Genomic DNA, 27,837 nt, shown 5'->3' with positions numbered 1-27,837 from the left:
AGTTTTACGGTGAAGACGTTATTTATATAAATCAGAAGGTTCTTGCAACGAGGAATCTGCTAGAGTGTTAAAGATTTATTTATTTATTTATAAAGCAAATGAACAATGAGTGCTTCATTTAATGAGCAATTTACTGAGTAATTCATTGAATTACCTTAGTTATAAGAAAAATATTTTAACTTACAGGGTTTTTTTTCAAAGAATATTTTTGAGTAGCATTGTAAAACTTATCTGTTTTGTAAAACTTAGATGACATTATTGTTTCATTTAATTATTTGTTAAGATCTGCTAGTAAATCTTTTTTTATTATTATTAAAAAGGATTAACAAGGCATTGAAATATGAGGGTCCTTTTCTTCCTAATTTTAACAGTTTTGAAAGATTCATTATTTGGGAGCAGTGAGGAAAATTAAGGGCAAACTTCAACTTTCAAGCTTGTTAATAGGGGACTAGAGGAAATGTTTTAAGAAGTCACATCAGGTTTTAGATCTTTTATTTGTATGTGAGATAAGCTTGCTATGAATATTGAGATCTAAAATCTCTCTCTGCTGCTCTTTTTTTTCTTTCATTTTCACTCATTGGTTTTTCCCTGGGTAAATATTTCATTGTGGTTCTCAACAGTCCTTATGAAAAAAACTTTTAATTAAAATTGTAAAGTTCTGTCATCTGCTTATACTGAATTATTTTATCTGTTTTCAGCACTGGTTGGATGGCACAAAAAGCATCAAAAAGCAAGTGAAAAGTAAGTGTTTTTAAAATTGCAGAAAAGTGGAAATCAACTGTATTAGAAACTCTTATTATAAAAAGATATTAAAAGTCTTTTTGTTTTTTTTTTTTGCTGTACTAGGGATTGAACCCAGGGGTGCTCCAACCACTGAGCTATAACCTTCTTTAATTTTATTTTGAGAAAGGATCTTGCTAAACTGCTGAGGTGGCCTCAAATTTGTGATCCTCCTGCCTCAGTCTCCTGACTTGGTTAATCTATAGTCTTCTATTCTTGAGATGAGAGAGATCATGATAATACTATGTTATAGTTAGTTCTTAAAAATAAAAAAATCTACTGATTGATCTTTTTGTGTCAAGTTTAAGACTGTGGCAAACTTTAAATAATATCACAGGTACCTGTTATTGCCTGTCCAATTCCAGTATATTTTCAACAAATTTACTAGCTGAAATTATTTCTGTTTGTTTATTTTTGCTGCACTGGATGTTGAACCCAGGAGCTACCTCCTCATCCCTTTTTTTGTTTTGTTTTGAGACACATCACACCAAGTTACCGACTTAGCTTGAATTTGGAATCCTCCTATCTCAGTGTCTGAGTAGGTGGAATTATAGGCATGCACCACCATACCTGTCTTGAAAATTATTAAATAGTGAAATTAAAATAATAATAATAAAAGTCAAAACTTTTTTCTTTTTTTTATAATGGCAGTTGGTTCACCGTATTGTCTGCATCTTCGAGTTAAGTTTTATTCCTCAGAACCAAATAATCTTCGTGAAGAGCTAACCCGGTAAGACCACTATGTGGAGCTGTATTTTTTTTTTTTTTTTAAATATTTTTAGTTGTAGATGAACATACCTTTTCAAATATTATTTATTTTTGAACACAATACCTTTATTTTATTTATTTTTATGTGGTATTAAAGATCAAAACCAGTACCTCACACATGATAGGCAAGTGCTCTACCACTGAGCCACAGCGCCATCCCCCTTATATAGGGTTATTTTAATGGTATTGGAAAAATGTCTTAGGATTCTTTCTAGTTTATATAAAACTAATGAAATGGATCCCTTGGTAACAAAACCTTAGACAGTAGAATTTTATTCTGGAACAACGTTTTTAATGCATATTTTTTTCTGCTTATTTATTGGCTTCCAGACTAGGCTTTTGAAATAGTTGATTCCCGAGCATCCTCCAAAGGCAACTATAGAAAATTCTTTTTATGTACTGTTTTCAATACATTTCAATATTGTGTTTATTGACTTTGAAAATAATCTATCTTTGGTCATTGGGGGTTTAGTCAAGTTGGTGCCTGACTTTCTTTTGTTTTTTATGGTACTGGGGATTAAACTCAATGCCTCAGCCTTGTTTGGGTGCTAGGTAAGTGCTCTACTACTGAGCTACATCTGCAACCCTTTTTATTTTTTATTTTGAGACAGGATGTCCCTAAATTGCTTTGAATTTGTGATCCTCCTGCCTCAGCCTCCTGAGTCATAAGGATTACAGGCCTATATCACAATGCCTGGGTGGCTTCTTTCTTTGCTTATTCTTTAAGATGCCATTGATGAATGAAAATGTTAGATCCTGAGTTAGTTTGAATAGTTTTGAACAAACTTTAGGTTATATACACTTTATTTTATTCTGCTTTCTTGATATTGATTTACTGACTCTATTGCATATACGACAGTGAGATTATAGCTGTTATTCAGAGTCATGCCCATGTCTGTATCCCTTCAGATATAAGGTGGATATGTTGTCACAGAACTCATTCTTTTTAAAAATTTTTTATTTTTCACCAGGGATTGAACTCGGGGGCATTCCACCACTGAGTCACACCTCATCCCTATTTTGTATTTTATTTAAAAACAGGGTCTCACTGAATTGCTTAGTGCCTCGCCATTGCTGAGGCTGTTTGAACTCGCAAACCTCCTGCCTTAGCCTCTCTAGCTGCTGGGATTGCAGTGATGTAGCACTGTGCCCAGCCTCAGAGCCCATTCTTTTTTTTCTTTTTTTTTTTTCTTTTTTTTTTTTTAAGAGAGAGGGGGAGAGAGAGAGAGAAAATTTTAATATTTATTTTTGTTTTCGGCAGACACAACATCTTCATATGTGGTGCTGAGGATCAAACCTGGGCCGCATGCATGCCAGGCGAGCGCACTACCGCCTGAGCCACATCCCCAGCCCTCTTTTTTTACCATACATTTTTTTAGTTGTAGTTGGATGCAACACATTTATTTATTTATCTATCTATCTATCTATCTATTTATTTATTTATGGTGCTGGAGCTTGAACCCAGTGCTTCACACGTGCTAGGCAAGCACTGTATCACTGAGCCACAACCAAGCCTTCAGAGCCCATTCTTTTTTTTAACATTTCTTTTTATTTGTTTATTTTTATGTGGTGCTGAGCATCGAACAAGGCTTTTGCTTTTGCAAGGCTTTTGCTCACATGAGGCACTGGGTTCGATGCTCAGCACCACATTTAAAAAAAAAATGAGCTACCACATCAGCCCCATTCTTCTTTTTTTTTTTTTTTTTTTTTTTAATATTTTTTTAAGTTGTTGATGGGCCTTTATTTTATGGAAATTGAACACAGTGCCTCACATGTACAAGGCAAGTGCGCTACCACTGAGTTACATACAGCTCTAGCCCCTGAGCCCCCATTCTTAATGGTATGTTTTAAACATTTTCTCTTAAGATTGCTGGATATATTCTGTGACCTATACTACTCCTTGCTGTTATCTGTGGTTATGCTTCCATTCCCATGACTTTTTTATTTTGTTATTGTTCTAATTAGTCCCATGATGTTTATTGTCCAGTTTTTCTATATTTTCTTCTTCTTTTTTTTTTTAAAGAGAGAGAGAGACAGAGAATTTTAATATTTATTTTTTAGTTATCGGCGGACACAACATCTTTGTTTGTATGTGGTGCTGAGGATCGAACCCGGGCCGCACGCATGCCAGGCGAGTGCGCTACCGCTTGAGCCACATCCCCAGCCCTCTATATTTTCTTTTAAATATTTTATTGTGGGCAAAATTCTAGAATTAAGAGTGTTCTCAAATTTGGATGGATTTTTTTTCAGAGTAGTTTGTTACATTTGTTAAATTTCTGCCTTTTATCTTTTCTTAGGTATTTATTTGTTCTTCAGTTAAAACAAGATATTCTCAGTGGAAAGTAAGTATTAGTTACTTAGTAATAATAACTGTACATTTTTATGAGTAGTCAAACAATGATTTTTAAAATAAGTTTATAATTATGAAAAGGAAATAGTCAACATAATATATGTATTATTTTCTTAAAGTGATGGCTAAAATGAACCTTAAAATGTAGGTTATAAAATTGACAACAAATTTCTATTTTGTTCTTAGATTAGAATGTCCTTTTGATACAGCAGTACAATTGGCAGCTTATAATCTGCAAGGTAAGTAAGTAGTTCCTGTGCTTACTCTAAGACTAAAGCGTGATTCTTTTTTGTGTATTTAGTGAAAGAATTTCAAGAGTATAATCGTGTGTAAGAAAAGAATGCTGTTTTTGTTTAAACTTGTCAGTGTCCAACTCTGACTTTTATTTTCATTTGTTTTAGAGGATTATCTTCTTTTTATTTCCTTTCATTTCTTTGCCCCTTTCCAACTATATGTTATCAAATAACAGTTACAGTATGACAGTTCAATAAATGTCATGATTGGGACCTAAGCTGATTTTTTTCCCTCCTTAAAAAGAATGCAGTGATACATGAATAAGTTATTGTTATAGCTGCTATCTTTGGTGTATTTAGTTTTATTCTTTGTTGGTGATTTCTTTTGGTACTGGGGATTTAACCTAGGGATGCTCTACCACTAAAGCTACATCCCCATCCTCCCCCTTTTAAAAATATTTTTTAGTTGTCAGTGGACCTTTATTTTATTTATTTATATGCGGGTCTGAGAATTGAACTCATTGCCTCACACATGCTAGGCAAGAGCTCTACCACTGAGCCACAATCCCAGCTCCATCCTTATCCGTTTTTATTATCTGAGACCTGGTCTTACTAGGTTATTGAGGCTAGACTTGAACTTGGGATTCTCTTGCCTCACTGTCCCTCACAGTGGAACATGCTGGAATTACAGGCATGTTCCACTGCATTAGACACTTTAATCTTTAAAATGAATCCATGAAGGAATTGTTTAGAGTATACTTAAAATCTCCTGTTGAGCTGGGCACAGTGGTGCATGCCTATAATCCAAACTGCTTGGGAAACTGAGGCAAGAGTATCGAGAATTCAAAACCAGCCTCAGCCACAGCAAAGTGCTAAGCAACTAAGTCAGTGAGACTCTGTCTGTAAATAAAACACAAAAAAGAGCTGGGATGTGGCTCAGTGGTTGAGTATCCCTGAGTTCAATTCTTGTTATCCACCCCCCATCCCAAAAAAGCTCCTGATGGTCATTTTATAAAGTATTCTCTTAATTCTAATAAATGAGAATGGAAAGCTTATTTTTGTACCTTGCTACATTGATTAAACAGTACTAGGCTTAGGAATTCTTTTTTTTAAGGCATTATTAAAGCATTAAAAAAAAAAAATTTAGTCTTTCCCAAGGCGAAAGGAAATACTTTGCTAGCAACATCTTTATACATACTAAAAGAAAAAAAATAGTACTTAATGATGATCAAGACTAGTTCTATACTTTTTTAGTGTTCCGTAGTCCCTAAGATCAGTAGTATTTATTTGCCATTGTGTAGATAATAGTACTAATTTTTTTTTTATGTCCTATGGTAAACAATGTTTGCCCATTTGTGCATTCATTATTGAAGAAAGCACATTTTCCCGTTGATTTGGGGATTGGTGCGGCAGTCTGGCTGGGCACAATTCAGGAGCCACTTGTCAAAAGAAACGAACTTTATTTTTAGAACCACACACGCCAAACAAAACGGCTCCTCAGGAAAAACCCTCAGAGTCCAACTGCCACCACCGGCTTCCCACAAGCCACTCCCCCAACCACCAGCCTCTCCACCTCCCACAATCCTCCTGCTCTTGAGGCCGATTGGCTGGGAAGTGTGGGCAGAGCCAAAAAAGTCTCCCAATGAGCAGCTCCATGGCCTGAAAGGGCAGGGAAACAGCCCAATGAGCATCACCGTAGAGGAGCCAATCAGCTAGATGTTGTTGGGGCCACTGTGAGCCAATCATCAGCTGGTAGTCTGAAAGTTTGCTGGGGCCCCTTCGGCTGTGGCTCTCAACAGATTGGTAATGAAATTTTTGCATTTCAGAAATTTTTCATTAATGTGAATTTTTATTGTCCTGCTTCTTTTTACGATTCTACTCTATCTCCACATTAAAACTAGTGTTCTCAACTACATAATATCAGGTAGATGCTGGGTTGGAAATGCTGCTATTAATGATTAGAAAAGTTTAGTTGCCCATTTATTTTTGTGCTGCTAGGGGTGGAATCTAAGGCCTTATGCATGCTAGGCAAGTACACTGAGCTACACCCCTCACCCACAAATATTTATTGAAAGCACACTTATATTTCATTATTTCTATATGAGATTGTTAATTCTAAAAGCTTTGATACACTGTAAAGCTGTCATTTTCAGATTGTTATACTATTTGTTGCCTCATATATTCTTTTTGAATCTCATTCTGTAAGTTTTATGACAACCAGAGTACAGGCTTCTTTTTTAAATTTTTTTTTAGATACACATGACAGTATATTTTGACATATACACATGGAATATGGTACGTGCTTCTTGAAAATAGGGTTTAAGAAAACATTTTTTTTTAATTTTTTGATTTATTTTTTAGTTATAACTGGACACAATATCTATTTATTTATTTTTATGTGGTGCTGAGGATTGAATCCAGGGCCTCTCACAAGTGCTAGGCGAGCACTCTACCACAGAGCCACAATCCCAGCCCCCCTTTTTAATTTTAACATAATTTGAGTCACAGTAGTGATCAGTAAATACATGCCCTGTGTGGAATAGAAACTCAATAGAAAATGAGTGGTTACCATTGTTATTTAATATGTCGAGATACTTCTCAGACTGAAGAAATGGAACTGGCTATTTTTGAGAAGTATATATATATATATCTCCCCACAACTAGACTTAGTAGAATGAAAAAAATTTTAACTTTCTAATACAAGTGAAATATTCTTTTAAAAGAACATGTCAAAAATACAGAAAACTCTGATATGTTATTTTTCTTTTCTCCCCAAACCAACAAGTTCAGAAAAGTACAGATGATATGTAATGCACTGCTCTTTTTCTTCTCCCTCTCCCAACTTTATTTTCAGTAATTCTGAGTTATTTCTTTTTTTTCCCCCCTGGTACTGGGGATTGAACTCAAGGGCACTCAGTCACTGAGCCACATCCCCAGCCCTTTTTTGTATGTATTTAGAGACGGGGTCTCACTGAGTTTCTTGGTGCCTCACTGTTGCTGAGGCTGTCTTTGAACTCGAGATCCTCCTGCTTCAGCCTTCTGACTGCTGGGATTACAGGCATGTGCCACCATGCCCAACCTGTTACTTCTTTAGGATTAATATTTTTACATCCTAAGAACATAGGGACTATACCTTACAATGTTACATGGTATTGTGTTCTGTGACATTACTTTGATTCTTTATAGATACCAGCTAAATGTTTTTTTGAGAATTGCTAATTTACTCATTATCAAGTCAAAAGATTGTTCTATGTAAGTCTAGAAAGTAACTTTCAAAGCTAAGCATTTGTAGAATAAATAAATAAATTTAAAAAAAGCTAAGCATTAGACTATGAATAAATGAAAAGAAAGATATGCCTGTAATCCCGGTGACTTGGGAAGTTGAGTCAGTCTGAGGCCAGCCTCAGCCACTTGGTGATATCCTCTCTCAAAGGATTGGAGATATAGCTCAGTGGTAAAGTACCCCTTGGCTTAATCCCCAGTATCCCTCCACCACCAACAACAGAAAATCTGAGTGTGGTGGTGTCCGCCTATAATTCCAGTGATTCAGAGGCTAAGGTAGGAGGATATCAAGTTTGAGGCCAGCCTCAGGTGACACCTTTAGCAACCTAGCAAGACCTTGACTCAAAAAGGACTAGGGATGTATCTCAGTGGTTAAGTGTCCCTGGGTTCAATCCCTAGTACCAAAAAGAAAGAAAGAAGAAATAGGAAGAAAGGAAGAAGAGAGGGAGGGAGGGAGGAAATGTTTGTGTACAGACTGGTAAAAGAATCTAATCTCCCCAACAATTTTTTATAAAACAGATTTTGAAGGATTCTGCAGGAAATTTAATTAGTACTAACACAATGTAATTTTGTGTAACTTATGTTTGTAGCTGAACTCGGTGACTATGATCTTGCTGAACACAGTCCTGAACTTGTCTCTGAGTTCAGGTTTGTGCCCATTCAGACTGAAGAAATGGAACTGGCTATTTTTGAGAAATGGAAAGAATACAGGTACTTAACATTTGATCACACTTTTTTAACATCACCACAATAGTTATTTCATACCAGTTTTCTTCTTTGATAGAGAATTCATTTTATATTATTATTTTAAAAGTTATATTTTAATTTTTAGAGGTCAGACACCAGCACAAGCTGAAACCAATTATCTGAATAAAGCCAAATGGCTAGAAATGTATGGGGTTGACATGCATGTGGTCAAGGTAAGCATTGTGTTGTGGTGCCTTTAAAAAAATTTGGTTCCTTTGGAACTTAAGGTGATTATGAATTTTGTATATAGGCGAGAGCATGGAGTTTACATATGCTAGCTAGCAAAGGATACTTTTGGATAGATGTACGATTTTAAAACAAGGTTGAGATTAAATATTGAATGACTGGAATTGCATAGGACAATTCATAAGAAAGAAGAAAAAAATTTAAAAGAAGTATATAGGTGTTTCTAAGCTCTTAATATTTTTAGCTGGGAGAAATTGCTATTTTTTAAGATTTTTAAACCACTTTTTTTTTTTTTACTTCATATTATGCCACTTAATTTCATTACTCAGTAGGCTCTGTTAAAATAATTAATGAAGTGAAGTTGAAAATATAGGTAGAGGTGCTGGTGCTATAGCTCAGTGATAGAGCACTTGCCTCACAAATATGAGGCACTGGATCCTCAGCACCACATAAAAATAAAGATATCATGTCCATCTACAACTAAAAATAAATAAATAAAACAAATTATTTTTTAACGTATAAAAAAAGAAAGAAAATATAACTTGAGAGGTCTTTGATAAAATATAAACAATAGTGATTTGTGTTATTTCTAGGTAAATTAGCAACATTTCGAAATTTGTCATTTAAGTGGCAGGTAGAATTATAGGAGGACCCTGGAAAGAGCTTTCTTCGTATTGGGAGTTTAACTACTCACTCTCATTGAAGACATGCCTTACAACTGCAGTAGTCCTTCACTTACCCGTGGTTTTGCTTTCTTCAGTTTCATTTATCCATGGTCAACCAAGTTCCAAAAATATTACATAGAAATTTTCCCAACTAATAAGATACAGTTTGAGAGAAGAGACCATATAAGTTTTATTACAGCATATTGTTAAAATTGTTCTATTATTGTTAACCTCTTACTGTGCTTAATTTATAAATGAAACTTTGTAATAAGTATATATGTATTGGAAAAAAGCATAGCAATTCTAGCACTAGGTACTATGTGTGATTTTAGGAATCTTCTGGGAACTTTAGAACATAGCCCCTGTGGATAAATGGGATTACTGTGTAGTATTTCAGACACTGTATATATGCATGGATTTTCCAGAGAATGGATTTGGATATGCTAATTGTTGAAAACATCTTTCATATTAATATTAGCTGTATGGATGTAATTAATATATTCAGCATAAAAATAAAATTGAACAGTTGCATGAAAATGTGAAACCTGTTTTAGGCAAATAGAACTAACACATTTTTTTCTTGTTAAATTAGGCTAGAGATGGGAATGACTATAGTTTGGGACTGACCCCAACAGGAGTCCTTGTTTTTGAAGGAGACACCAAGATTGGCTTATTTTTTTGGTAAGCAGAGTTACAGTTCACAGATACTTACTGTTTTGTTTTTAATGAGTAAAATTGTTTAAATTTTTTTTTTTTTTTTGTAGTAGGAATTGAACCCTGGAACACTTGACCCCTGAGCTATATCCTCAGTCCTTTTGATTTTTTTTAAATTTTGAGACAGGGTCTCATTAGGTTACTAAGGATTTTGCTAAATTGCCGAGGCTGGCCTTGGTCATGGGATCTTCTTGCCTTAGCCTCTCAGGTCTCTGGGATCACACAGGCATGCATCACCATGGCCAGCTAATAAAAACATTTATGTCAAATGAATATATGAAATATAGTTGGAAAATCACATAGTTCTGAAAAGTTTGTAAATGAAAAGCAACTGTCTTCTTTCATCACCTTCTTTTTTTTTTTTTTTTTTTTTTTTGTGGTGTTGAGGATTGGGCTTGGGGTGTTCTGAGCTACATCCCCAGCCCTTTTTTCTAGCTGTATTCTCTATTAGTTTCAAAGTGTGTCAAAGTATGTTTTAATATTATATATTTTTGTATTAATGTTTTTTATGGGCACTCCTTCCCTTTATGCTGCTATATTACCATTTTTACTTTTAAGGTTTTAGTTTTTTTATTCTGTAGACATACTCTTTACTCTTTCTTATGTAAGAGGGAGGGAGCTGTTAGTACTTTTACCCCTTCTTTTAAACTTGGTTCATTTTTCTGTGTTCTCACTTTTATCATCCATACTTTACATTTTACTTTTACATCAAGGATAGATTTTATGGATTTTATAACCATTAGTCTTTCCGGTTTTATCTGGTGTTCTAAAAGCTTAAAAATCAGGAAATAGTGTTTACATTATTATGTCACAACTTGTACCATGCTTAGAAGTGTATTGGTGTTATAGACATGAGTCAAAGGTGGCTCATGTGTATCGGCCTCTCTGTTATTTGATTTTTTAAAAACTTTTTGTAGTCATAGATGAACAGCATGCCTTTATTTATTTTTATGTGGTGCTAAGGATCAAACCCAGTGCAAGCACTCTGCCACTGAGCTACAGCCCCTGCCCTGTTATTTGATTCTTTTTTTTTTTTTTTTTTAATATTTATGTTTTAGTTGTAGTTGGACATAAAACCTTTATTTCACTTATTTATTTTTATGTGGTGCTGAGGCTCGAACCCAGGGTCTCACATGTGGGAGGCAAGCACTCTACTGCTGAGCCACAACACCAGCCTCTTGATTCTTTGATGTTATTTAATTCTTTACATTAGGCCAGAACAACGTCTGGGGATGTGGTTTGGTGGCCAAGTATCTGGGATCAGTTCCCAGGACCAAAAACAAAAACGAAATAGGCCAGAACAGTTAGCTCTCTACTTAAACTGAAATGTACATTCAGGTCTTCGTTGTAGGGATTTTCTTGAGATTTGAGTGGAACATCTTTACAATCTTACCTTGATGGATGAAGAAGCTGGAGCATTTATCTTTTCAGTCCTTGGTTGTTAATTCTTTGGAATTTGGCTTGCTTTGAAACATGCCTTGTGGCCTGAGGATACTCTAAGGCAGAGAGAAAAAGAGGCCACCTTTTGTGCTTCCTCATAAAGTTGTAAAAATTTAAAGATTAGTCTTTGGGAGTGAGAGTCAAATTTTCTGACATTCACAATTCATAGAAATACAGAGTTAAATGTGGCAAGTGGTTTAGATTTCTGGTACAGGTTGGAGAGATGGAGTTAGAAAGTGGACCATACAGTGAGGTTTTAAAAAAAAAAAAAACTTTTAAAAAACATGTATATCCTGTTTAAGCACTTTGGTTTACAAAATTGCTGTAGAAGACAAAAATTGAAGACCCTGATCAGTAATATTTTCCTACATGACATTTTAAGCTTTATGATATTTCCTGTATCCAATTCCTGTGATATTTCTTTAACACTGAAATAATTTTATCTGTGCCTGGGGAATCTTTTACACTATAGTTGGGAGTCTGTGAAATACATAAATTTCTTCATTTTCTTTTTTTCCTTTACATTTTTAATGTCTGATGTATATGCAGCATCAATTTTGATAAAGGTATTATTTTTAAAATATGTATTTTCCTTTTTCTTTTAGAGTAGACTTTTTTTGATAGGTAGTATAGATTATATTTACCCTTTTAGTATTCAGTTCAGGAGTTAGATGATTAAATACACTTGAAATAAAAACATTTTTTAATCTGGCTGTTTGTTTTATATTTTAGGCCTAAGATAACCAGAATGGATTTTAAGAAGAATAAAATAACCTTAGTGGTTGTAGAAGATGATGATCAGGTAGGAATTTTGTTGTATTAACTGCTTAACAATAACTATGTTATAGTAATTAATATCTCTATTTTATTATTATTATTATTTTTGTTGCCAGGGATTGAACCCACGGTGGGGGTGGGGGGGCTTTACCACTGCACCACACACCTAGCCGTTCTTATTTTTTTGAGACAGGATCTTGCTTGGGTTCTTGCTAAGGTTCTTGCTAAATTGCTGAGGCTGGCTTTGAACTTGTGATCCTCTTGTCTCAGAGTTCCAAGGATTCTAGATGCATGACCTTGGCAACATACCTTTATAAGGGGGGATACCAATCACAACGTGTTTCATTGTTTTACACAGTCATAGAAATAACTTTGTATAAAGTTCCTGATTTAGGTCATACCATTTTAAAAATTTGGGCTGGGATTGTGGCTCAGCGGTAGAGTGGTCGCCTAGCACAGGCGGAACCCGGGTTCGATTCTCAGCACCACATAAAAATAAAGGCATTGTGTTGTGTCCATCTACATCTAAAATATAAATATATATGGATTTCTGCTATTAAGATTAAAGATAATTAAAGTTTGTTCTTTGTTTCTTCATTTATAATATAAATGAGGTATGCAAAAATATAAATTTAAGCAACCATATCCCCTTCATATCTGATTAAAAAAATTAAAAGATCTACCTAATAATATTCTTCAAAGCCTTTTGAACTAAGGATTACCAGGATTTTATCAGTAAAATGTAGATCCTAATAAGTTCAAACATAGCTGCATCTCAGATGCATTATGCTAAGTAAAAGAAGTCAGATTCAAAAAAAGATTAAGTACTGTTGGGGATACTATAATCTTAGCTGCTTAGGAGGATGAGACAGGATAGTCTAAGTACCAGGCCAGCTTAGACAACTTATTAAAGACCCTGTCTCAAAATAAAAGAATATAGCTCAATTGTAGAGTGCTTGCCCAGTACATACAAGGCCCTGGGTTTCATCTCCAGTACTTCAAAAAGTTAAAAAGATTATGTGATTTTATTTATGACAGTCTGGGAAGGTCAAGCTTGTAGGAATGGAAAATAGGTCACTGATGACTTGGGATTAAAGCTTGAGAAGGGGGTTGACTACCAAAGTTCAGAAGTCTGAGGGATATATTTGGTGCTTGAGGGAACTATTCTATAGCTTTATTTTGCTGTTGATTATACAACTGTATATTTATCAAAACTCACAGAATTGTACATCTAAAATTATATGTAAATTAACAAGCTTTAAAGATATATGAAAAGATACAGATGTAAGCACACTGTGTAAAATGCTAATGGTTGTTGACAGTACATGGTATCTCTATGGGTATTCAATTTTTGTATATGTTTGAACATTTTTATAATTAAATGTTGGAGAGATTTTAAGATTTTGTTATGATTTTTCTCTCCTTTCCTAGGTAAATTGTACTTCTTCCATTTAAAATGCTTCCTGTGGGGCTAGAGTTGTGGCTCAGCGGTAGAGCATTTGCCTGGCATGTGTGAGGTCCTAGTATTGATCCTCAGCACCACATATAAATAAATACATAAATGAGATCCATTGGCAACTAAAAAATATTAAAAATCAAATGCTTCCTATATTTTTTATCATATTTAGACATATATTCACGTTTCCAGTATGTTTATAATTTATGATTTGTTTATTCCTCCTGATTATTAGTAGTAATATATTTTGGATGTACCATTGTAAAGTAGGTGAAAGTACAAGAATGGGAGTTTTACCAAAACTTTGCCATTCTTGAATTTTTAAAAAAAAATTCGCTTATGGTAATGGAATATTACTGTTTTAAACTTGATCTTTTAGTAGTTAATATTTGGTCATACTTACTTATATTTCTTTTTTTGGTCAGCATTTTCTGTTCATTTCTTTTCCTATTTTTCCCCACAAAGGTGCAATGTGAAAATGTCATAAATTTCAACATAAATGTTAATAAGTAGAAAGCCAAGATCAGGTGGTATTCTGTATCATGGTAGTAATTTACAGATGATTTTCTGTGCTTATTACATAACTAAATATGTTAACTGGGAAAATGGTTAAGACTGTAGCAATTACTTAAAGTTACTACTATATAACTTGCAGTATGGTTTTTTGTCAAATTTTTAATAACGATACTGCACTGGCCACATCTCTCTAATAAGAGCACAAACATCCATGTTGGCAAACAGTCTTTGAGTTTATCATCTGGTCAACATTAATAAATGCTGGGGATGTGGCTCAAGCAGTGCTTGCCTGGCATGCGTGCGGCCCAGGTTTGATCCTCAGCACCACATACAAACAAAGATGTTGTGTCCGCCGGAAAACTAAAAATAAATATTAAAAAATTCTCTCTCTCACTCTCTCTCTTAAAAAAAAAAAAAAACCATTAATAAAATAAAAGAAGCAGTGGTTTGTTAGAAGCCTGTTATGGTTGTGTTGATTGCTGGTGCTTAATGGGAAGTACTGCTTTTCACTTGGTACATTTTGGTAGTCTGTTTTGACTGTAAAGTTATTCATCTATGAATAAAGGTGATGAGTGCTTATGTTCCTGGTACAGTGTGAGATTTTTTACTTAACAGGATGAATGAAAAAATTTTTATATTCTCCAGCAGATTTGAGTGGAGTGGGAGGGAGAAATAAGTAGAGAAGCAATTGCAACAGTTTGATTAGTGGTAAGATAGGAGTGCATAATCTTTGCAAGTGTGCATAGATATATGGTCATGTGTTCTCATTTTTGTGCACTAAAATGCTATTTAGTGAAAAGAAATAGTAATTGACATGGGAAGCACTTCATGATATAGTAAGTGAATTTTTGGTACATTAATATTTTTATGCCTGGAATTTTTTTAAATGGTAATACTTTGTGTAGAGAAATTTACATGAACTTCAAGTGGGTGGGTATGTTATTGCAAGTCGATTTCAGCTTTGGATGATTTAGATTTTTCTTCATGGTAATGGGGATTGAACTCGGGGATTCTTTGTCAGGTATAGCATGCAAGTATCTGCTCTTTAACTTTCTTTTCCTTCTTTTTAAAGTATCTTTTGGGTGAACAGAACCTTATCAATGTACTGCAGCTCATAATTTATTTTCCTTTGTGGTTGGCATTTTTGTGTCTTAGAATTTAAGAATATTTTAATATTTTCCTATAACAAGATGATAAAGAAATTGGCATTGAAAAATAGTTTTAAATGAGAAAACAGTTTAAATTATAAAATATTTCAAGCAAATTGAAAAATACAAAAAAATTAAACCCATTTTTCTCGGGATCTAGGATTATAGCATTTTGATTACTTATCTATTTCTAAAAGAGATCTTAAAGATATATCTGGGTGCAGAGGTACATTGCCTTTAATCCTGGTAATTCAGGAAGTGGAGGTAGGAGGATTGCAAGTTTGAGGCCAGCCTGGACAACTTAGCAAGACCTTGTCTTAAAACAAAAATGGCTGGGAATATAGTTCGAGAGTGGAGTGCCTCTGGTTTTAATCCATAGTACCTAAAATGAAAAAAGAAAAATTTACATAAACATAAATATACTTGCAGCTTGCTTATTTTATTTAAACACTCTGGCTGTGTAGATTTAGTTTATTCATTTTAACTAATATATGGTGTTCTGTAATATGAATAAATAATGTTACATTAATCTTTTATCTTTCTGTATAGTTTTAAAATTTTGCCATTATTTACATGATCATTTCTTTATAGTTTTGGACATTGTGGATTGTGCCAGTGTTTAATTATAAAATCATTTTTCCTAGAGACACAGTATTACTTTGTTGTTAAAACTATTACTTCTGGAGCAACACTGACTAGATTCAAATTCTAGTTTTCTTTCCTATTTCCTTATATGAAATGAGTCTAATGATATTATTCCTTATTCATGTGAAATCCATAAAAAAAAAGTCTGTAAATGTTAGCTATTATAATTTGACTCCTGGGACTATGGTTAGTAGGACAAAAAATGTGAGCCTTTTTAGGGCTGTTGACACATTGCCAGATCATATATAGTGCTTTGAATTGTTTTTGTTTGTGATGCTTGGGATCAAATATAGGGCCCCACACATGATAGGCAAACACTGTACCACCAAGCTTTATACCCAGCTCCTATCTTATAATTACCACAAAGAATGACAGGTGAATTTTGTTTCTCTGACAAATGAGAGTATGTAAGTGGAGGGGATACTCCTAGGAATAATTTTTTAAAAATATTTATTGTTTAGTTGTAGTTGGACATAATACCTTGATTTTATTTATTTTTATGTGGTGCTGAGGATGAAACCCAGGGCCTCGCACATGCTAGGCGAGCGCTTACCATTGAGCCACAACCCCAGTCCTCCTAGGAATAATTTTATACTAGCTTAGAAAATAGTATGATTTTTAACTGTGTGTGTGTGTGTGTGTGTGTGTGTGTGTGTGTGTATTAATAGCTATAAATAATAAGTTTCTGGCTGGGGTGTAGCTCATGATAGAATACTTGTCTGGCATATATGAGGCTCTTGGTTCAGTCCCCAGCACTGTCAAAAGAGAGAGAAGTGAATTTCAGGGAATAAACTAGATACTTTATTGCTTCTTTTTTGGTATTGCTGTTATTGTTATTTGTGTCACAGAAATGGGAGACAGGACTTTTTGACCTAATGATCACTTTTTTTTTTTTTTTTTTTTTGTACTAGGGATTGATCCCAGAAATGATTAATATTGAGCTGTGTCCTCAGCTCTTTTTATGTTTCATTTTTGAGACAGATCCTTGCTGAGTTGTTAGGGCCTTGCTAAGTTGCTGAGACTGGCTTTAAACTTGAAATCCTCCTTCCTCAGCCTCCAGAATTGCTTGGATTTCAGGTATGTACTACCATGTCCAGCTTAATAATCGCCTCTTTTTATATTCTTTCTTTCTAGGGCAAAGAGCAGGAACATACATTTGTTTTTAGACTGGATCATCCAAAAGCATGCAAACATTTATGGAAATGTGCTGTGGAGCATCATGCCTTCTTCCGCCTCCGAGGCCCTGTCCAAAAAAATTCTCATCGCTCAGGATTTATTCGACTAGGATCACGTTTTAGATATAGGTCAAGTTTAATTGCTGTTTTCTCTAACATCTATCATCCATTTAAAAAAAATTTGGTAATATATGAATACAATACCTTTAATTTTATTTATTTTATGTGGTGCTTAGGCTCCAACCCAGTGCCTCACACGTGCTAGGCAGGCGCTCTACTACTGAGCCACAACCCCAGCCCTCTCTCATCCATTTTTTCATCCAAGCCCAGAATATTAGGCCAACCTTCTCCTTTAACAAATGTGGAAACTAAGGCATGGAGAAATAAAGTGGTTTGCCAAATCTTTCCATTGGCTAAAATAAAAAAGAAAATGTATTATTGGCTATGATTTCTTAAATAGATAGAAAATCAGAGTAACTTATGGATTTTATAATCCCTTTTGACCTTATTTATTATAATAAATAACCCTCTTAAAATTGACTTAATAAGTGTTTTGTGGTTTCTCTGTTCAACAGCTATATGCCATATTGAAAAAAGATTTCACACTGAAGTGGGGTATTAATCTGAATAATATTTCTGTCCTCTATATAAACCTGAAATTCTGGGGCTGGAGTTGTGGCTTAGCGGTGAAACGCTCGCCTAGTATGGCAAGGCCCTGGGTTTAATCCTCAGCACAACATAAATAAATGAATGAATGAATGAATGAATTAAAAAACTAATAAAAAATAAATAAAAGTAAACCTGAAATTCCATTACTCTTAGAGACCCCTTGTGTGTTTATCGTGAGTTAGAAATGTTTTGGTTTACATTACATTAGATTATTAGTTTCTTTTTTTTTTTAATATCTTTTTAGTTATACATGGACACAATATCTTTATTTTGTTTATTTATTTTTATGTGGTGCTGAGGATCGAACTCAGGGTCTCTCATGTGCGAGGCGAGCGCTCTACCACTGAGCCACAACCTCAGCCCCTCTTTGGTTTTTAACATGCTATGTGAATCAATATGATTTGAAGGAAGAATGGATAGTACCAGTAGTCACCATGGGGAATTTATGTAACAGAGTGGGAAGGCATTTTCTTAACAGAATTTAAGTGCAAATCAAAGAAGCAGGTAATAGTTTTTAAAATGTTTCTGGAAAATTAATTCTGAAAAGTATATCACAATTACAAAAAGTAAGTGAAAATCTTATTAATACACTTTGAGATATTTGGCTAGGAAGACATTCCAAACTCTGTAAGAGCATAGACTTTCTGAAGTAGTTTTTTTATGTTTTTAGATAATATTTATGCTTGAGGAGAAAAAAACAGTGTAATTTGTTACATATTCTCAAAAGCCTAAAGAGTGAAAGATGATGTGGTTAAGAGGGAAATCAAAACTAATAGTAGTAGTTCCTTCAGGATGATGATCAGGATACTTCTTTTAAGGAGAATCTGATTGTAGACTTTCTTGTATTTATTAAGATTGTAGGCCTTAAATTCTTAATTTTGTTGATGCGCCTTATTTATTTTAGTGGGAAAACTGAGTACCAGACCACAAAAACCAGTAAAGCAAGAAGATCGACGTCCTTTGAAAGAAGGCCTAGCAAACGATATTCTCGACGAACTTTGCATATGAAAGGTGAAGTGCAACCCGGTTTCAAAGGACTGTTCTTTCTTGATAATAAGTCATATTCTGGGATTGTTTACTTGAGAGGAAAACCCTGACTCTCTTTTTAGGGCTATTCTAACCCACTGAAGTACTCTTTTAGTGCAATAAGTTTCATAAGCTTACATGGGGGAAATTGCCTATACCTGTCGCTGAGATTAAACTTGATATTAATTCCAATTCAGCTGATATTTCTGATATTGTGTTCAGTTTAAGTTATTTTATATTGTATTATAATATTACTAAAAATTCTGTTAAATACAGTTTTTAATTTTAATATATCATTTGTAGATATTTCCAAATTCATAAATGTTATTTGCTGTTTGCTAAGTTGCACTTATAGAAGAAAAAGCATGGTTTACTCTGATAAATGAAACTTGTATTTTGTTTTCAATTCTGAATTTGTTAAAATACAGATTGAATTTTAATTATGTCCAATGTCAGGGTCTTTACTAATTGACCCAGACACTGCCATGATGTGATATTTGGGAGTATTAATTTAAAAAAATAATAATTTAAAAAAAATTATTCTTTTTAGATATACATGACAGAGTGTATTTTGTTGTATTACATACATGAAGTATAACTTATTCTAATTAGGGTCCCATTCTTGTGGTTGTACATGGTGTGGGGTTTCACTAGTTGTGTATTTGTATATATACTTAATAAGAAAGTTATATCTGATTTATTCTACTGTCTTTCCTGTTCCCATCCCACTCCATTCCCTTCATTCCCCTTTGTCTAATCCTTTTTCCTTGGCCCCCCTAACTGTGTGTGAGCATCCACATATCAGAACATTTGGCCTTTGGTTTTTTGGGATTGGCTTATTTCATTTAGCATGTCATAACTTATTCATTCATTTGTTGAAGGGCACCTTGGTTGATTTCATGGCTTACCTATTGTGAATTGAGTTGCTATAAACATTGATGTGGCTGTGTCACTGAACTATACTGATGTTAAGTCCTTTGGCTATATACTGAGGAGTGGGATAACTGGGAATGGTCCCATTCCAAGTTTTCTGAAGAATCCTGGCAATATTAATTAAAAAAAAAAAACTGATTTATACCCATAATTGTTGGTGTGACTATAAATCAATAGTATATGACTAGAAATGAAACCATTTCAGTTGGCAGTGATTTAAAATCCTCAAGTAACCTCTTGGTTTCCTCTTTGAGGTTCAAAATCAGCTCACTCTATGAGACTTGCAGATGATTTTTTAAAAAGTTATATATACTTATTGCTTTATTTAAAAATTGGGAATAGTTGCCAGGCACAGTGGTGCACGCCTGTAATCCCATAGGCTTATGAGGCTAAGACAGCAGAATGATGAGTTCAAAGCCAGCCTCAGCAATGTGAGGCACTAAGCAACTCAGTGAGACCTTGCCTATAAATAAAATACAAAATAAGGCTAGGGATGGGGCTCAGTGGTCAGGTCCCCTGAGTTCAATCCCCTGTACCAAAAAAAAAAAAAAAGAAAGAAAAAGAAGTAATTGCCACTGTGACTTTACTAGTATTAATTCCAGAACACTTTTTGTATGAAGTTTTGAAAACTGTTAACAAGTCAGATGTTACAAGTCAAAGTTCTATTTTTAATAATGAAGCAATTTACTTTGTAAGATTGAACTAATGAGATATTTTCTTTTTTTTTCTGACAGCAAGTACGGCAAAATCTGAAGAACTCAGGTGAGTAATGTTTTATTACTTAGAAATTGATATATAATGTTTTGGTAATTTAGTTTGTTACTGTTATTAAGCTTTTTTTTTTCCCCAGTTTTCGGTGGTCACAACATCTTTATTTTATTTTTATGTGGTGCTGAGGATCGAACCCAGCGCCCTGCGCATGCCAGGCAAGCGCGTTACCACTTGAGCCACATCCCCACCCAGCCCAATGTTATTAAGCTTTTGTTGAAGACTTTTTGAAGTGTCAGAGTTGTCCGTAGGCATTGAGGGGAGGAGTAGGAAACACATAAAACAGATAATGCCAGATAAAATTGATATGAAGAAAAATAAACAAGTTTAAAGAAATAGAGCTGGGAGTAGGTATGCTTTTTTTAATGAGAAAATGACATTTGTTATTGGCAAGTCACTGAGGATTTAAAGATAGATTATTTTTACATGCAAGGAGCTCAAAGAACAAAGGTTCATTTGCAAATAAAGCAATTTTATTCTTAGGATGGATTCCACTTGATTATATAATCTTTTACATTACTGAATTTGGATTGCTAATATTTTGTTGATTCATGTGTCTGCATTCATCAGAGATCATCTGTACTTTGTTAATTTTAATAGTGTATATTATAGTATGTATTCTCATAGAATGCTTTTCAAAACTGATTATTTACTTGAAAATTCTGAAATACCCATTGAAAGAGTCATAGTGATACCATATCCACAAATCTAGGTTCTTTTTGAATTTATACTAGAACTTCTCCAAACGAAGTTGGTTGGTTTTGTGTGCTTGAGCGTGGTCAGTCTCACCTTGAATTTTTATGTTCAGTTTTTTTCACTTGGAAAGCTATTAAAACCAGGCTGTGATGACCAATTCATTATAAAAGCACTCTGCTTGTTCCAGCAAGGACTCTTACAGAGTTTCTTCAGCTGCTAGGCTGTTGAAACTAAATAAATGAATAGAGCCAGGAGGAAGCAGGGAATTCTATTGTAAGAATTTATGTATGTAACAAGAAAACAAAACAGAATTTGTGCCTTTTCTGGACTATACACTTCTATTTCCTTAAAGTTATTTACAAATAGCGCTTTTAATAAAAAGGGGGAAAGAGATTAGAGGTGTTTTGCATTTTTTAAAACACGTTTGTTTAATGAACCGTCTCTTGAAAGGAAGACTGGGACAGAATATTCAAGAATATCTAGTGAAGTTAGTAGAAATGTAAACATACTATTTAAGCAGTCATATTATGTAGAAAACTTAAGGCTTTTATTTGCAAAATGAGATTTTCCCCAAAAGATGTTCTGAAATATACATTTTTCAACAAAAAGTGAGCATCTTTTCTATAATTAAAATTATAGTCTTTTCTATAATTAAAATTAATTTAAATGTTAAATTATTGCTAAATATTATTTCTTCATTAATGATGTTTTTAGTCCTGGGAACAACAGAAAGGGATATTTGAGTGATTATGATACTCTTATTATTTTTTTTCAGTAGGGTTCTAGAAATAGGCCCGACACTCTTGAATGTTGTTTAGCACCACTCATCACAGTGCTTGAGAGGATCTGAGCTTGTGCTTGCATGCATGCCCTTTCACTCCTGCCCTTGCTGTTCTGTTTGCATGAACAGTTTTGCTCCAGTGAACCATGGAAAATATCAATAGCTTTTGAAAGAGCACAACTATTTGACCTAAAATATTTCTTCACCTTGAATTCTGCAGTTTTATCTAAATTGGCTGATATTGGTCATTTTCCTTATACTATTCCTAACTACTCATTTGTGTGTCTTAACTAATATTAAATATATTTAGAAGAGGTGACATTTTAAAGGACATTTTACATTTTGTTTATTAGTACTTTTGCTTCCCTTTTGCTATTCCCTCCCTCCTTGTAATCCTTTAATAAGGGAGGCTAAGACTAGGTATAATAAGTAATTCTTTAATACTCCTAAAAGTAAAATAACCTATATAAATAAGAGAAAGTCATGCTTTCTACATTCCATATTATTTAGAAATAGGAAGATATGGTTTAGTTAACATCACTTAATTATAAGTACTATTTTCTCATGTTATTCATCTTTATTGCTTACTGAAGTTATTCCCAGTTAAAGGAAAACTTCATAGGGAAACAGAGGGACCATAGACTAGTGAGTCTAACTCTTTACTAAGAAGACTGGATAAGATTTCATTAATGTTTGGGATCATGAATTACTTAAACTAGCATAATGTATTCTGCAAACAACATGGTTTGTACTTCTGCCTGGTAACTATATTCTTGATAACATTGCCAAGGCAAATGTATATGCACTAAACAGTTTCTTTTTAATAATGTTTTAATTTTATTCAACAATATTAAAACACATAATGAATAATTTTATGATGTAGAAAAATTAGATCCTTTGTTCCATTACACAAATTAAATACTATATATATTTAAAATTCAATCAAGTCATTTTGAATAAAACAAGATGTTTTGCAAAACCTATTAAGATGGTGTTAATGGCAAAGCATAAATTCCATCACCTATTACGTAGACTAATGGGCTGATTCTGCACAAATTTCATGAAACTGAATACTTCAAATAGTATGAATAAAAACAATAATAATAAACTTTTGACTAATAAATTAGATGGGGGAGGAGAAACGAATTAGGCTTTATTAAGAGATTTTTTTTAAAAAACTAAGCTATTTTATAATCTGTGAAGACAAAGAAGCGAGAAGCTAGATGACTTTAAAGAAATTAGGACAATGAAATGCTAGTTACTCGGCTGGCTTTGTGGCTCAGTGGCAGAGCACTTGCCTAGCATGTCTGAGGCACTGGGATCGATTCTCAGCACCACATATAAATAATTGAATAAAATAGTTGTTAATTAATATTTGAGAAAAAGAAAAGCTAATTACTCTGATTGGGGTATCATGTATGCCTTTGTTAGAAGTAGGATTATTATTGGTGTGTGTGTGTATTTTGCTTAGGATTTAACTCGGGGCCTTGTACATACTAGGCAAACCGTTTACTACCAAGCCCCATCTCAAGCCCCAATACTTTGGGTTTGATCATAAATATCAGTAATGCAAATTTTGGTAATTCAACTTGTAATTAAAGTGTAGTTTATTAAAAAAATAAGATAAATAGGTTCATTTCTCATTTTTTTCTTTTTTTATTTATTCCATACATGACAATAGTGGAGTGTGTTACATTCATAATTATCCATTTACAGCATAATTTTTTTGTATATAAAGTATGTTCGCACCATTATACATGAGCTCTTATTTTTTTGCATATAATTCTTAATACACCTTTATACCACAGTTTATCATATCTCTGTATATAAGGTATGTTGACACCAAATTCACATCTTCATACATGTATTTTGTATAATTATCATTCCTCATTACCTAGTCTTTTAGCAAGCTTTTATCTTGAGTTCCTTCTTAATTGGCTGGGTTTTATATTTAGGCAATTTTGGATTTTCTCTCACCCCCTAAGAAGGTGTTTTGAATGCTTGTATTCATGTGATTTTTTTTTTCCCCATTTGAGATTTGCATATTTTCCATGATGTCTTGGTTAGGTAAATTTCTTGAGTATTGCTATGGAGGAATTTATGCCAACCTGACACTAGAATTTAATTTGCCTTTAAATCCCTTTTGGATACATGAAGTTTTCTTATTGTTGAAGGTGTAATTTTACAGTGGATATGATTATTATTTTCCTGGAACACATTGGTCTCATTAAATATGTAGATTATTTTCTCACTTTCAAGGAATGTCCTTTTTATAACTGAATGTGTTTTCTTTTTTATTGAATTCTTCACAGATACTAATTGTTAGAATGTCTGAAGTCAGCGACTTTTTTTTTTTTTTAATGTTGTGGTAATAGCACATCCTTATGTTGAATGTTTTATTTTTTCTGTAGTTTCTGTTTATTTTGTCATTACTGGTTGAGGTTTAAAGATATTTTTTTGTGAGGGCAGGGAATGAGTACAGACAAAACTAAAAATTTTAGAACATTTATAAATCATGTGAAGAGGTGTATATACACAGAAGTTTTTTACTTTAACCCATTATGTTCCATTGTTCCATGTATTGGACAACAATTTTATAGGACATCTTTAAAATTGCTTAATTTAAGTTTTTATAGGTGTCATGTATCGGACAATGGGCTATAATAGGTTAAGTTTATACTAAGGCCTTGAGAGTTATACAAGCTGAGCTGTTATTTATTGGAAAATCTTGAGCTGGTATGAATATACAAAAGAAGTGACAGTAAGCTTATATGGCTATTTTTGCTGGTTGCTTTGAATGTAAGGAGTCATTTGTGGTATTCTCTTTGTTTTGCCATCTTTGTCTAATCAGTAAACAGGATAAATAGTAAGTAAATGTGTCTAAAAAACACTTGAATTATAATATATAGTGAAGGATCAATTGAGTAGCCTATGTAGAAAAGCAAGTGTTTGCCTGTAAATGTTTTCTGGCCATCTGACATTCTTAATTTTAGATACCAGCAGTAGGTTTTTTTAAAGGCAAGCACTCTACCAACTGAACTGTATCCCCAGCCTGATTTTTTTTTTTTTATTTGAACCAGAACATTGATGTCTTAGGCTCTCCTTTCATTAATGTATATGTATAATCTTAGAAAATAAAGCCCTAGAATTTTAAGTATAGTTTTTTAAGTAGATTTTTTTTCTCCCATTACAGTGTTCACAATAATGTTTCTACCCAGAGTAGTGATTCCCAACAGGTAAGACAATATTAAGTTTCTAAAATATTAGAACAGTTTACTTAATTAAAGTAAATTATAGTATTATTAACTGGATTTTTATAGTGTACAACCATGTGCAAGTTTTGTGCATTTTCTTGTCCTTATCTCTTAAGTAGCTCAGTAATGTCTATCCCCTGTTATTTTGCTCTTAAGATATTGTAAATAAAACAGATGACCTATAAAACATTTTGTCACTGTAAGTCCTAGAGAATGAATAAAATATTAGCATTCAGTTAAATTATTCTCTCTCTACGTCATATATAATATCCAACCATTTGCTTATATTGTATTTATTTGCACTCTATATATAGTATTCTGTTTTAGTATTCTATTTATTGATGCAGAAAAATAAATTATTTTTATAATTTTTGTCCAAAGACTTGGGGTCTAAGATCTACTGCGTCTGTGATTCCTTCCACATCCTCTGGTCCTGTGCTGGTGGAGATAGAAAGTCTTCCAAAGAATTCTGGAACAGATCAGCATGACAAGAAATGGTTTGTTAAATCCTTAATCAAAATTGTTGCTTGTTTAATTGTATTCTCAATTTTAAGGCTTATGAGTATGACTGAAAGCAAATTATTCACATTTGTGTGCTGAATAAAAGTATATTGAGCAATCATAGGACTGGGGAAAATAGGTATATGGGTAAAGAAGGGAGCAGTTGTCTCAAGAACATAAGATGGCTGTCTTTGTTTTGATTCGCATGATCTGGGAATGATGGGTGGTTTTCTGTTGAAAGACTTCTTGCTAGTCAGTAGAAACCTTTCTCAGATCCATAAAGAAAATATTTGTTATTCCATATAACATGCTATTTCTACTTAGGATATGTTTTCTTCATTAAAAACTGAATATAAAGCCAAAGAGAAATATGATTTAAAGTGTAATAAAATAAAACATTAGTATTTCATTTTTTGGAAATGAGAAGGAATCTGTCAAAAGTAAGGCTATTTTGTTCATTTACATTTCCAGATTAATATTAAGTACACAAATATGGATACTTTGTGGTTTGTTGGAGCTAATCAGTTGGGTTTACTCTTTAGCTGGATAAATATATGGGGCTTGGGAAGGCGGGTCACTTTGGGAATTATTTGATTGAGTGGTGGTGTTGGTTGTATCATCTATTCACGTTTTGTGTTTAATACTTGAACTTTGATAATTCATAGGATTTTTCTCTTTTGCTCTTAGTTTTCTTAGTACCTGAAATCTAATGCGTTTCTGTGGTGATCTCAAGGTTTTGGTCCGCTTTCTGTGCAAGCAGTTCTTCCTTCATGGTGGTGGGTCAACAGTGTTTGGTGATTATTTTCTGTCTTTGCTATTTAATTTTCCCCTTTACGGTCATTTTGGCTTCACTAACTGCAGGATACTTTCCTCTTGATGGTTGGTCATATTTTTACTTTAGTTCCAAATAACTTTGCAATTAAGATTGAAAGAATTTTTCATTTTTATAAAAATTTTCTTTTAACTTGGGAATATGGTAGAGGTATTTTGTGTGCAAGTAGGCACATACTTAAAAGTAAAGAAGGAAGCCTGTAAATGTTGAATTTTACTTTTTATTTTTTTTTAAGCCATTAAGAAAAGTTTCATTAATTTCTTTATTCTTTCTTACTGTTATTTACCATTAAGTCCTGTTGGCAAGGAAAATAGTATTGAGACTTCAGCTGTGAAAGAATCATCTTAATAAGTGCTTACCTTCTATATTAATATGGAAGGAGAATCTGGTTACTTTGTAACCTGTGTAACACAGAATCAATAGTTTTCCATTTTAATGGGTACACATTTAAATTTGTTTGATTTGTTAGGCACTGCCTGTTCCTTTGATGTAGCCCTTAGAAAGAGTATTGATTTTGTGTGAGTTTCCAGAAAAATGAAAAATGTGGAGATTCGTGGCTTCCTTCCTTAATCTGCTTGTACTGAGATTCCTTTGCTGAAATGAAGTAAAGTAGTGATCATTAATACCCATTGAGCCTCTGTGTGTCAGCAGTGCATGGGACTGAATATAGAGCTCATACAGACATGTCTTAGAGCTAATAGATTTCTCCAACCTTAATTTAAAATGCATGCTGCATTTCATTCTTTGTTTCTGCATATTTTTAACCAATTTAATCTATTCTAAAAGAATAAGAGAGTCCTCCTTTAGAAAGTATTAATAAAACTTGGAAATTCTCCATGGGTTTGAAAAGTTGGGCAGAATAATGGAGCATATTAGTTTTTGTTGTTTTTTGGTATTGAGCTTTGAACCCAGAGACACTCCACCACTGAGATACATTCCCAACCCCCCCCTTTTTAATATATATATTTTTTTAGTTGGACACAATACCTTTGCTTTTATTTATTTATTTTTATGTGGTGCTGAGGATCGAACCCAGGGCCTCACACACACTAGGCGAGTGCTCTACCGCTGATCCAAAACCCCAGCCCCGCCTTTTTTATATACGTATATTTTAGTTGTATATGGACACAATATCTTTATTTAATTTATTTATTTTTATGTGGGTGCTGAGGATCGAACCAAGTGCCTCACACACTTGAGGCATGCACTCTACCACTGAGCCCCAGCACCATCCCTAACCCTTTTTATTTTGAGACTTATTAAGTTACCAAGGCTGGCCTTGAACTTAAATTCCTCCTGCTTCAGCCTCCAAAGTCTCAGGGATTATGGGCATATACCACCACGCTAGGCTCTTGAGCACCTTATTTTTGGTAGATAACTTTTAGCCAACTTAATCTATTTCCTTTTCTTATCTTCAGCTTTTTCTTTTCTTTTTGGTATAGGAAATTGAACCCAGGGGCACTCAATCACTGAGCAACATCCCGGGCCTTTTTTG

The 27,837-nt window shown here is 33.6% G+C and overlaps 1 protein-coding gene across 2 annotated transcripts in view; it reads left to right on the top strand.

Annotated features, from left to right (window-relative positions):
- The window catches only part of Epb41l5 (erythrocyte membrane protein band 4.1 like 5), a 112,580-nt gene that overhangs the window by 27,467 nt on the left and 57,276 nt on the right, over positions 1-27,837 (top strand). For both annotated transcript variants that reach the window (XM_076865973.1, XM_076865972.1), the window contains exons 4-16: positions 699-741; positions 1,432-1,510; positions 3,846-3,890; positions 4,085-4,137; positions 8,004-8,124; positions 8,246-8,333; positions 9,604-9,692; positions 11,898-11,967; positions 16,842-17,011; positions 18,456-18,562; positions 20,245-20,272; positions 24,949-24,991; positions 25,391-25,506. In XM_076865973.1, coding sequence (XP_076722088.1) covers positions 699-741; positions 1,432-1,510; positions 3,846-3,890; positions 4,085-4,137; positions 8,004-8,124; positions 8,246-8,333; positions 9,604-9,692; positions 11,898-11,967; positions 16,842-17,011; positions 18,456-18,562; positions 20,245-20,272; positions 24,949-24,991; positions 25,391-25,506 — 1,052 coding nt within the window. The remainder of the gene's footprint in view (positions 1-698; positions 742-1,431; positions 1,511-3,845; positions 3,891-4,084; positions 4,138-8,003; positions 8,125-8,245; positions 8,334-9,603; positions 9,693-11,897; positions 11,968-16,841; positions 17,012-18,455; positions 18,563-20,244; positions 20,273-24,948; positions 24,992-25,390; positions 25,507-27,837) is intronic.

This window comes from Callospermophilus lateralis, chromosome 9 (assembly GCF_048772815.1).
Source record: "Callospermophilus lateralis isolate mCalLat2 chromosome 9, mCalLat2.hap1, whole genome shotgun sequence".
NCBI lineage: Eukaryota > Metazoa > Chordata > Mammalia > Rodentia > Sciuridae > Callospermophilus > Callospermophilus lateralis.
The sequence above is the reverse complement of the archived record's forward strand: the minus strand, read 5'-3'. Positions and strand labels throughout refer to the sequence as shown.